Here is a 13,065-nt window from a genome sequence, read left to right as displayed (position 1 = left end):
GCCAACACCCGGCATCATGGTGTGGGGAGCGATCTCCTACACTGGCCGTACACCACTGGTGATCGTCGAGGGGACACTGAATAGTGCACGGTACATCCAAACCGTCATCGAACCCATCGTTCTACCATTCCTAGACCGGCAAGGGAACTTGCTGTTCCAACAGGACAATGCACGTCCGCATGTATCCCGTGCCACCCAACGTGCTCTAGAAGGTGTAAGTCAACTACCCTGGTCAGCAAGATCTCCGGATCTGTCCCCCATTGAGCATGTTTGGGACTGGATGAAGCGTCGTCTCACGCGGTCTGCACGTCCAGCACGAACGCTGGTCCAACTGAGGCGCCAGGTGGAAATGGCATGGCAAGCCGTTCCACAGGACTACATCCAGCATCTCTACGATCGTCTCCATGGGAGAATAGCAGCCTGCATTGCTGCGAAAGGTGGATATACACTGTACTAGTGCCGACATTGTGCATGCTCTGTTGCCTGTGTCTATGTGCCTGTGGTTCTGTCGGTGTGATCATGTGATGTATCTGACCCCAGGAATGTGTCAATAAAGTTTCCCCTTCCTGGGACAATGAATTCACGGTGTTCTTATTTCAATTTCCAGGAGTGTATTACTAGCCTGTATCATGCGGGATTAACAATATCCAATCTACGCATCGTCGATGTTTTATATCAGCTTATGATTGAAACTGTAATTATTTTATGTACAGCACCTCTTTCACGCTTCACCGTTCGGTGCACTAGCTCTACTTTTTCTAGCGCCAATTCACTGTGTTTTCAGATACCAGGGCCAACGCAGTTTTCCTCATGGCTGCTTGCATTTGGCTGTAGCTAGCCCATTGTCTCTCATGGCTGAGCCCGCATAGTCTTCAGCTGATATTATGGTATGTTTTTATTGGTTCTTACATGAAATTCCGCACACTTTGAAGGGCTTATTTTTCTCCCTCCGCAACAAATACTCGTTTTATTTTGTTTTAGGAACACCCCGTTTTATCTATTTTACTAACGCTTCTATTTTGTCAGTGACATGAAGGACTGAGAGATGCTTCAAGAAAAGCGTTAAATAATGTTGTACACATAATTAAGTAACTATCTAATGTGCGGGTCTACTTTACTACATTCACTAAGCATACGTACAAAGGAAAAATGTAAAATACTTCCTTTCTAATCCATGTTTAGATCACCTGAGGATGCACCAAAACAGACGTGAAACTGATCGTGCTTTTAATTAAGATGTTTATTGCCTTTATATAAAAATGAGGTGATTTGATTGCGATATCCAGCAATTAAAAATAATATTTAAAATATTGTGTTTGGTCACCGGGATTAAATTTAGTTAGTTGACCGGTTTTCAGCTTACAAGGCCATCGTCACACTTTAACTACCTCTCTTCGTCAAGGACGTTACCGGTAACATCTTTTTCAGTGTTGTTATAACCAACACTGAAAAAGATGTTACCGGTCTAGAGTGAGGTACGAACGCAGAGTAACTGTCATCTTTGACAGTGGAGTGGTAACGTATTTAAAATTAATATTAAATTGACAGAAACTGTTCAATACATAACCTTTTCTAAACTTCACAAAATCCTCACGGCTTCACAGTGTTTCCCACACTGGATGTTCCTTTCTATTTGTCTATTTTCCTGTATTTATTTATTTTATTGTAATTACCTATGTTCTCCTTATATTCTGTTTTTACAATTATCATTCCTATCTTTCACTCTGTCTCAGCACCACTTTCTATGTGTAACAACTCTTCAAGCTATTCCGTGGTCTCTTATCAACTATTAATTTTATTTTGTTGGGATGGTTAATTTCAAATTTTGTAGAGGCAAAGTTTTTCGAATTTAGTGTTAATGTTTTCCTGGTTTGCTCATTTTATATTTATTTATTCTTTAGCTTTTAACTCTCCAATTGCAGTGCCACTCCACTGTCAAATACGACTTTTTCTCTAGGTTCGTGCCTCACTCTATGTTACAGCATCTATTCCAATGTTGTTTACAAATATTGTGACTTCTTTGACGACGATAGTCCGTTAAAGTTTCATAATTGCCGTGAAAGCCGAAAACCGGTTAACTTAAAAAATTAATCCTGTAGAACATACATGATTTTGTGTTTTTCATTCATAGTCCAAGTAAAACACTTGCATAATCTCTTTATTAATTCTATCTGAATTCCTTTTATTGTTAACTAATCTTTCACCTTTTTAAAAGATTTTTGCTTAAGTATTTCCTCCACGCAGTTCCGATTTCTGTCACCAAATTTCTTGAGTACGTAAAAGACTTGATTTGTTGCAAAGTCTTTTATTCCAATGGTATGCTTCCTGATACTCACCAGTTTTGCCTTTCCTACATTTATCCTCATGTCATACTCTTTCTCACTTCTAGTATCCTCTTAGTCACTAATTTCAGTTCCTCCTACGATTCAGCCAACGCTACTTGGTGATCTGTATACTTCATTGTCTTTATCCTTTCTCCTCCCACGATTATGCTTCGTGCTTTTTAAAATGCTTTTTCTATGAGTCTCTCAGCATAAATACTGGAAAGCGTTGGTGAAACACTACACCCTTGTCTAATACCTCTGCCAACGCCTGTCTCGCGTGTTTTCTCATCACCAGTGTTTGTTACTACTTTCTGTCTTGCGTAGACCTATTAAGAAATCGAAACCGGTAATGACCAGCGTGACTGAGGCTGAGAAACATACTAAAAGAACTTCATTACACGACGGTGACTGTCCTCCTCTCAGGTAGTTGTGGCGTTTTGTAAACTCGAAGTCAGTAAAAATTTACGTTCCTGAGCCCCTATTCAATAGAAGCTACAGGTCCAACTTTTGGGTTTAATCTGCAACACGATGAATTAATCTGGCTTCAGTCCACTCCACGAGTTCATTTGTGCTAAGTATATATTAATAAGCCAGAAGCATGTATTCACTCTATGATTCTTATTACGTAGCCAGCACTTACAATCAGAAATCACAATAACAACAGATATTAACAAGTTTTTTCACTGCTGCCACCCTGCTTCATCTATTCCAAGAAACACGGGTACTGTCGGTCTCACTGACCTACTTCAACATGCGTTCATCTTGAACTGCTTTTTGGTATCGTTTAAAACTGTTAAATATAGACATGCCCCTCCCTACCAGCGTAAAGGATGTGAGGTCACAAAAACGGAGTATAATATTTACTTCGTTGTAGAAACAAGCTGCCTAATGGCTAGCGCTATTTTAATTTATATTAATTTTAGCACAATAGAGTTTTTCTTTTGTACCTTAAATTAATTGCAATGCCTATTAATATCGTGGTAAGCACATTTGAGTCAACTATTCTTTCCATAACTCCTGCTAACATCTTAGGGGAATAATATAAATATAATTTTTACGAACGTTAAAAAAACTGTGAAATAATGTGTAAAATGTCTAATCTACAAGTAATTTTTGTGCAAATTCAAAAACTGTCTTAGATTTTGCGAAGCTGTAACGTTTCCGAAGTTATTGAGAATTTAATGTCATGATTAATGCTGTGTTAATATTTACTCATCTGACGCATTTAGGCTACAGTTGTATGTGCAAAACATTATCTTTTGCCCTCTAGCACTGGTTCAATGATCCTTACTTTTGAAAACAGTCGTTTAATTGTATTTCAGTTCTGCGGCATAATTACTTTCGTTGATACGTGCCACAATTTTTGAATTAGCCAAATGATCGGGTCTCCTATGAAACCTATCATCCTATTATGATCTTGTTATTTATCCTCTATTCGTGGTAGCAAAATAGGAGCTGATGAATTTATAGATCTCCTATGAAACCTACCATCGTATTATATTCTTGTTGTAGATCCTCTACTCATGGTACCAAAATAGGAGGTCACGAATTTAACTAGTTCTAGTATTCGAAAAGTGGATTTCTTACAGGAATCCTAAAATAAAGTTGTAGAAGGATTATACGGTATCTACACTACTGGCCATTAAAATTGCTAGACCACGAAGATGCCGTGCTACAGACGCGAAATTTAACCGACAGGAAGAATATGCTGTGATATGCAACTGATTAGCTTTTCAGAGCATTCACACAAGGTTGGTGCCGGTGGTGACACCTACAACGTGCTGACATGAGGAAAGTTTCCAACCGATTTCTCATACACAAACAGCAGTTGACCGGCGTTTTCTGGTGAAACGTTGTGATGCCTCGCGTAAGGAGGAGAAATGCGTACCATCGCGTTTCCGACTTTGATAAAGGTCGGATTGTAGCCTATCGCGATTGCAGTTTATCGTATCGCGACATTGCTGCTCGCGTTGGTCGAGATCCAGTGACTGGAATCGGTGGGTTCAGGAGGGTAATACGAAACGCCGTGCTGGGTCCCAACGGCCTCGTATCACTAGCAGTCGAGATGACAGGCATCTTATCCGCATGGTTGTAACGGATCGTGCAGCCACGTCTCGATCCCTGAGTCAACAGATGGGGACGTTTGAAAGACAACAACCATCTGCACGAACAGTTCGACGACGTTTGCAGCGGCATCGACTGTCAGCTCGGAGACCATGGCCGCGGCTAGACTTGACGCTGTATCACAGACAGGAGCGCCTGCGATGGTGTACCCAACGACGAACCTGGGTGCACGAATGGCAAAACGTCATTTTTTCGGATGAATCCAGGTTCTGTTTTCAGCATCGTGATGGTCGCATCCGTGTTTGGCGACAATGCGGTGAACGCACCTTGGAAGCGTGTGTTCGTCATCGCCATACTGGCGTATAACCCGGCTTGATGGTATGGGATGCCATTGGTTACACGTCTCGGTCACCTCTTGTTCGCACTGACGGCACTTTGAACATTGGACGTTGCATTTCAGATGTGTTACGAGCCGTGGCTCTACCCTTCATTCGATCCCTGCGAAACCCCACATTTCAGCAGGATAATGCACGACCGAATGTTGCAGGTCCTGTACGGGCCTTTCTGATACAGAAAATGTTCGACTGCTGCCCTGGCCAGCACATTCTACAGATCTCTCACCAATTGAAAACGTCTGGTCAATGGTGGCCGAGCAACTGGCTCGTCACAATACGCCAGTCACTACTCTTGTTGAACTGTTGTGTTGAAGCTGCATGGACAGCTGTACCTGTACACGCCATCCAAGCTCTGTTTGACTCAATGGCCCGGCGTATCATGGCCGTTATCACGGCCAGAGGTAGTTGTTCTGGGTACTGATTTCTCAGGATCTATGCACCCAAATTGCGTAAAAATGTAATCACATGTCAGTTCTAGTATAATATATTTGTCCAATGAATACCCGTTTATCATCTGCATTTATTCTTGGTGTAGAAATTTTAATGGCCAGTAGTGTATATAATCTTGTTATAGGTCCTATATTCATGGTAGCAAAATAGGGGGTGATGAATTTAACTACTTCCAGTATTCGAAATGTGGATTTCTTACAGAAATCTTAAAATACAGTTTCAGATGGATTATACGGTATCTATGTAATTATCGATCAAATAGCAATGTTGTGCTGCTGTTGTAAACATGTCTTATGTACAAAAAAAATAGAATTTGCGTAATATCGAGATAGGCTAGGATGAAAGAGTCTGTTGCTAGGTGTTGCAATCGACTTTGCTTCAGTATCTATTATGAAACTACATCACATAACACAGTCTGTGTAAAAATGAAGTAACTGAAGCGAAAACATGTTGAAGTTCTGTTATCGTGTTGTGTTGGGTAAAGCAAAGAGAGGTGAGGTTAGGACAGGTCACGGAAGACCGCCGTAACCGGAGCGGAGGTGCTCACCGCCATCGTCGTAGAGCCACCAGACGTCGATGTAGCCCTTGGGCTGCTTCTGGCGGAAGCGCGTGAGCCGCGCCAGCAGCTCGGGGCTGAGCGGCTCGCCGGTGGGCCCCAGGAACAGCTGGCTGCCCCAGCGGCGCATGCGCCGCGACACGCCGTTGGCGGCCCTGCCCGCGGGCGACGCCGACGCCGACGCCGCCGGCGAGTCGTCGGCCGCCACCGAGGAGAGCGCGCCGGGGTCCACGTCGCGGTCCGGGTCCGGGTCGGCGCTGACGGCGTCGCCGGGCCCGCAGTCGCAGTCCGAGCTCTCGTCCGTCTGCTCCAGGTCAGCCAAGTCGCGCGCCACTGCGCAGAGTGCAGAGTCAGCGACACTCAGGAGAACAGAGCAGAGCATGAGATCTGAGCATGGAGAAGGGGCGAGGGAGAGGTGACCAGTGGCACAATTAGGGTGTGCCAGTCGGGACGTCTGCCCCAGGTGCCATTTCCGTGGCAAAATAGAATGAGGAGGAGCGAAAGAAAATGGGAAGAGCGAAAGAAAAAGAGGAGACGGTAAATTACGAGAGGGAAGAAGAAAAAGTGGAAGAAGAAAAAAAAGCAAAAGGTTTAGAAGGCACTAAAGTGGGAAGGAGAGTAGATATACGAATGGAAAACGAGAGGTCGTTTTTATTGGATTGTGTTGAACAGCCATTACAAAACACGTCTTTGCCTGCAACAGATACTCAAGTATTTTTAGCTACTAGATGGAACTACTCCTGCGATGAAAATGAGCCAATGCAACAAAAGAGGACATAGCATATTTACCATTTGTTGTTTTGTTTGTTACTATATTTTATTTGTGCCATGGATTGCTGATTCACAAAGCAGTTGTTTCCCTCCATACCTAGCGATGGCGGCAGCACAGCTTATGCGCCCCTTTTTCCAGTGGAGGCGTGCGTATTAGCGAGTTTCGTCGATGTACAACCACGTCTAAGGAAGTTGTGGTTGTGTGGCACAGCAGTATGTAATCTGGCGACCAGAAGTGTAGTGACAACAAAATATTGCAGTCAGCACCTGGGTGGGGGGGGGGGGGGCACACACAGTGGTGGACAAGTCATCAGTGCAGTATTGGAACCATTCATGGCACACCAGCCTGGCTTGTTTATGTACTGGTATGGCTGGCTTAGGGAGTTGCAATGGGTAGTCTAGTGACCAGAACTGTAGTGACAACAAAATCTTGGAGCCAGCAGCTGAGGGCCATGGACAGTGGTGGACAAGTTGCCAGTGTGGCAACGGGTCCATTCACGGCACACCAGCTGATCTTATTTGTGTATCAGCGTGGCAGCCTCTGGGAGCTTAAGTGGGGATCTGGTGACTGAAACTGTAGTGACAACAAAATTTTGGAGCCAGCACATGGTGGCCATGGACAGTAGTGGACAAGTTGTCAGTGTGGCACTGGAGCCATTCATGGCACAAGCGCTGAGCTTGTTTGTGGATTGGCTTGGCCCCTAAGGGAGCTGCAGTGGGGAATCTGGTGACTGGAACTATAGAGATAACAAAATTTTCGAGCGAGCAGCTCGGGGGCATGGACAGCAGCGGACGTCAGTGCGTCACCGTGGCTATTTGTGGCACATTTTCCAAGTTTTTGTGTATCAGCGTGAATGTCTCAGCGAGTTGACAGTGTAGTGCCGCTCCATGTAGGTGGACGACGGGGCAGCTGCGGTCGTCATCGGGTGGACAGCCTCAGTGGAGAGTATGGAATGGCCAGCGAAGCAGAACACTACTAGCAATTTCGACCACTAGAACAGTTGTCTGGAGAGATGAACCAGGAAGCGTGCCGAGGTGCAGCGAGGCGAGCCGATCGGAGTGGCCGAGCGGCTCTAGGCGCTTCAGTCTGGAACCGGGCGACCGCTACGGTCGCAGGTTCGAATCCTGCCTCGGGCATGGACGAGTGTGATGTCCTTAGGTTAGTTGGGTTTAAGTAGTTCTAAGTTCTAGGGGAATGATGACCTGAGAAGTTAAGTCCCATAGTGCTCAGAGCCATTTGCAGCGAGGCGACCTGTTGCACGGACAGCCGACGCTAGTGGTGGCTTGTGGTCAATTTGGGGCGTCATTCTGGCCAGAGCAGTGGACGGTGCTTGACTTCGCGGATCCAGAAAACACAGCGCGGCCAGAAGTGAAGAACTGCTTGCGGTGGTGTGTCTTCAGACACGACAGTTAGAAGAGAGCATGTTGGTGTTATCGTGTAATGCATACGACTGTGTCATGGCTGGCCTACTTAAGCCAACTGTTGGTTACGTTTGTAAAACGCTATGACACCACTTTTGAGCCTAATGTAATCAGTTGAAAAAGTTCTCTGTGGTCGAAGGGCGTGACATCTTATTTGCAATTGCTGTTGCATTTCACTATTTTACTCTTTCTATTTTCTGCTTACAGCAGTATACAGATGTTGGTTTTGCTGTGGATTTTGTCACTCTTGTGTTGCGTGTCTAGTATTAAGTGAGGTGTCAGCGTTAGTTGGGTGCATTTTAGGATCTGATTCTCTGGTAAGATATTTTATTGCGTATTTTCGTATTCTCCTTTTACTGTGTGTTGTCATTTGTGTCTATTAACTCATGTTCCTTGTATTGTAAGGCTGAATAAATTTAGAGGAGCTGATTTATCGATATCTTGTCCTATTGTATTAAGTATTAGTGTGTTGTAATTTTGGTATCTTTATCTGTGTACCCTTTATTGTAAAGCGATTCATACAAGGGTATAAGTTGTTAAAAGCTGTAATATCCTGTATTGGATCTTAAGTAATATTTTGTTAATCTAAGTGATGAGTTTTCTTGTTGTTTCTTTTCTTGTATGCATTATGAATTGTTTACACTGATTAATAAAGTCAATACTTTAAGCCAGGACACCCCCACTTCCACTCCCACGATATCCTGTGCCAAATATTGATTCGCAATGAAAAAGGAATATATGTTTCTACTCTGTCACTATTGGTCTAATAGCTGAAGGGACGTTAAACCCTGATCTTATATCCTTTCTTTCCCATTGTCCAAACTGAGCTATGTGGCGCAAAGGTCAAGGTATTGGATTCGCCTTTGGGATTACGCCAGTTGAGATTCCCGTCTAGTCAACCAGATTTAAGTTCCCTATGATTTCCGTAACTTGCTTAATGCAAATGGTGGGACGGATCCTTTGAGAGGTCAATTGCTTCTCAGACCTTCCTCAGTTCGAGTTTGTGCTCAGTCTCTAATGAGCTGGTTGTCAACAGGACATTAAACCCTTGTCTTCCTTCTGTCCCACTGCCGGAAGAACATTGACCTTTATGGTAGTGGAACGTTATGCTATATTTTGTACAGTCATTAATCCACGATAAAGGCACTCTTGACCATTTAGTTATCGGAGACCATGAAAACTTTTTGACAGTCTGAGACTTTGCTGGATTGGGACTGGAACCTTGCCTTTTGCAGTTAATGCTCATAGAGACTGAGGCACGACTGTTGTAATCCCCTCCTCTTAGGTTCAAATTTGACAGTACCTCACTCCTCCACTTCTCTAACTGCACTGAAAATCTTAGCTCTCTTGCCTGTTCTCCAGGACAACCACTCGCGGAAGAAAACAACAGTTCTTTAGCCTGCCAGGAACTTTCAAAATAACGCACAATCTGCTGCAGCGAGAAATTCACCCTAGAGTAGGAGATTTGTTCACTTGTAAACTACATGATCTTGCCTGGGAGGAAGCGGGATAACCTACCTTGCCTCTCCACGAATCTGAAACCAGGGAAACATGTATGAGCCTGTATCGATAGGCAGAGGAGATAGGTGAATCCTCTGCCACTCTCCCTTCAACAGGTGTGGGAAACATCGCTGACAGCGTAGGTCCGAGCTGACCATAGGGACCTTGCATTACCTAACTGAACTACTTCAGACTCGCCCAAACGCTTTGGTTAGGGGAAGCAGAAGTTACTAAGTACTAACAGTGGAACATAACGATTTATCTTTGTCAACAAAATCTTTAATTTTTCATTTATTAATTACTCTGTAATCGCAAAAATCAGAAGTAAAATTTTCCTAACTTTACTGTAGTATGGAAAAATTGTTTCAAAAAATAGAATTTCGGGAAAACTTAGAAAAGGGAACATTTCATCACAAAAGGGAACAATTCATTACAAAAGCAGATAGAACTCGAAAGAGCAGTCAGTGTTTGCCAACATTTTTATGAAAGCATTTGACATAAATTAGGTATCATACAAAGCAACATACCGAAAATTTGCTACATAAGACAAATAATACAAAAAGATTACATGATGAATTTAAAAAAGTAACATCTTTTGTAGAGCCATTGGCAGTCTCAGGAGTAAGTTACTGGACTACTGGAGGAGAGTGTCATTACATCTGCGAAAATTCTGCGATATATATTCAACAATTTTCTTCAAATCCTCAAACATTTTTTATTCAGTGAACCAGCCACAGAAGAGTTAGTAGCGAGCTGAAAGTATTGCTGTTTGGAAACTGCAGTGGCTTTTCTCGTCATCGACAAACGATTGAAAGTCCTGTCTATTGTGCATAATGCTGAAATTTCACGTCGTTACTGGGCGAAAATGTAACTTACTGTTCGGCAACAAACGTCTTGTCTAATGATTCCCGACTAAAGGGCTTTTCTTGTAACAACCTTTTAACCAGTTATCAAAACCCGAAGCGTGTAAAGATTCGAAATTTGTTGCTTGAAACTCAGGATAAGGTAGTTTATAGCAGACTGCATATTCTTCTAGGACATACACGCGGTCATCTTTGTTTAGTTTCATCTGACAGTTGGGAAGAAAGAAATGGTCTCTAATTCGAAAAATATGCGTAATCTTGCCGAAGCATCGATAACGCACATGTACATCTATAATCTGCAAACCGCTGAAAAGTGCATGACAGAGTCTGTCTCCAGTTCTAACCTGTGTTCAGACTTCTTCTCGTTCCATTTGCGTATGGAGTGCCGAAAGAATGACTACTTAAGCGCGTCTGTGCATGATCTAGCTAGTCTGATCTTGTTTGCACTGTCCCAAAGGGAGAGATACGTGGGGGGTATAGTAAATTCCTATATTTAGCATTTAATACTGGTTCTTGAAACTTTGTAAATGGACTTCCCCAAGATAGCTGGTGTCTTACCTTCATGCATCTGCCGGCTCATGTTTACCGGCATCTCGGTGTCGCGTTCCCATGTGTCAAACAAATCTAAGACATTCGTGCAATCCCTGTTTATGTAGGTTTAACGACCCCTCCTCGTTCCAAACTGTTGAATAATATCCTGGTAATTACTCAGAGAAAGGCAAAATCGGTTTCGCCCAGGTCAACAGCCAGAGAAAGTAAGCCATTTCAATTCTAGAAGTTAAAGATTAATTTATGCATCTGAAAAACATGCTGCAAACATCATTGTTTCGTTCCTTTGCTTTTCCTTCATGTCATCTATCGTTTGAAGAAGAAACCACATGAGTTGCGGATTTAAGCTGTTCGTGCAGTTAGCGCGATAAGATGTGTGTATTCGAGGCAAGTAACAGGACTAGCGTGATATCTACACACACACGCACACACACACACACACACACACACACGAGCGCGCGCGCGCGCGCGCGCGCGCGCCCGCGCACACTCACTTTGTGTGGACCTGAGATAATTTCATTAATGACTTGAAACGTACTGCGGACAAATCTGATGTATGCGTGGTTTCTGCGAACACTGATTCGATTGCAGCTCTGTTTGGGTACATACTACTTGTATGAACTAGAAACGTTTACGTAACTTATAATTCTGTATACAGTACATTACGATCTTAGGTAAAGGACAAAATCCCCGAGAACGGCAGCATTATTAATAAATAAGAACTTATTCCCAGTAATTAGGCTGCCGTTCAAAAGTATTTACAAGACATTTTTAAGATTGAGGTTATGGTATCTAAAATAACGGTCAATATGACAACTGAAGACATACACTGTTGTGCAAAACTTATGGGAAAAAGTAACGTGGTTCGACGAAAGTTGATCCACAGAAAGAACTGCTACACAAGGTAACTGAAAAAAATACTCAATGAGATGAACAGAAATGACAGTTTTATTCAAAAATAGTTACTACTTTGGAGCCCCTAGGCATTAAAAAAGGCGTGAAATGGTTCTTAACAGGCTATGTGATCACCGCGGACGGCAGTTCATGCTCTGCAGCGTGCTCCCACGCTGGCCACAAGGTTGGTAAGGAGTTCTTGTGCCGGCCGCTGTGGCCGAGCGGTTCTAGGCGCTTCAGTCCGGAACCGCGCTGCTGCTGCGGTCGCAGGTTCGAATCCTGCCTCGGGCATGGATGTGTGTGATGTCCTTAGGTTAGTCAGGTTTAAGTAGTTGTTAGTTCTAGGGGACTGGTGACCTCAGATGTTAAGTCACATAGTGTTCAGAGCCATTTTTGGAGTTCTTGTGGTAGGGCGTTCCATTCCTACACCGCCGCGTTTGGCAGCTGTTGGACGGTCGTTGTTGCATGTGGACGTGCTGCAATAGGGCTTCTCAGTGCATCCTACAAGTGTTGATGGGATCTGAGTCGAGAGAACCGGTGGGCCAATCCATTAGCCGAAGGAGAGCTCTTGCCCCTACTTATTTTCTGTGAATTCAAAAAAAATGGTTCAAATGGCTCTGAGCACTATGGGACTCAACTGCTGTGGTCATCAGTCCCCTAGAACTTAGAACTACTTAAACCTAACTAACCTAAGGACATCACACACATCCATGTCCGAGGCAGGATTCGAACCTGCGACCGTAGTAGTCGCACGGTTCCGGACTGCGCGCCTAGAACCGCGAGACCACCGCGGCCGCCATTTTCTGTGAATTACGCTACTGTACGTTCAGTAACAACAAAATATTGATGATAAATCGTGACGACGTCTAACAATACTTTCAAGGAACATACTCCGAATTGAGAAATTCAGTAAAGCCGCGTTATTTGGCGCTAGACGTCCTTATTCAGAATCATCTCTACGTCATCAGTAACCTGTTTTGGCGGTACATCATTCGCACCTTGCTTGCGTGCTAAGTGATCTCCGAGATATGTTGACCGAATTGTTTAGCAGGTTCGTCAGACGGTGGATATTTTTCAAGAACGTCGTTGATGGGTACGATTGGATTTAGGCCAGACGAATATGAGTACTTAATTATTCCGCGTGTGTTTTAACTTTACAATATCTTAGCGGTACGCTGTATGTGCAGTGCTCTGGCGTTAACAGCCACGATAAGAAGTTCGAACGAACTGAAGCGTACTGTCAAGTACCATTCAAGAGAGATAGAAGCTGGCGAAAT

At 43.7% G+C, this 13,065-nt stretch overlaps 1 protein-coding gene across 1 annotated transcript in view; it reads right to left on the bottom strand.

The window, feature by feature from the left end:
- LOC126198906 (bumetanide-sensitive sodium-(potassium)-chloride cotransporter-like) overlaps positions 1 to 13,065 on the bottom strand; it is a 553,300-nt gene that overhangs the window by 27,488 nt on the left and 512,747 nt on the right. Inside the window, exon 16 of the mRNA XM_049935533.1 lies at positions 5,781 to 6,122. Within this exon, the coding sequence (XP_049791490.1) occupies positions 5,781 to 6,122 (342 nt within the window). The remainder of the gene's footprint in view (positions 1 to 5,780; positions 6,123 to 13,065) is intronic.

This window comes from Schistocerca nitens, chromosome 8 (assembly GCF_023898315.1).
Source record: "Schistocerca nitens isolate TAMUIC-IGC-003100 chromosome 8, iqSchNite1.1, whole genome shotgun sequence".
Lineage (NCBI taxonomy): Eukaryota > Metazoa > Arthropoda > Insecta > Orthoptera > Acrididae > Schistocerca > Schistocerca nitens.
Note: the sequence above shows the minus strand (reverse complement) of the source record. Positions and strands in the feature narration are given on the sequence as shown.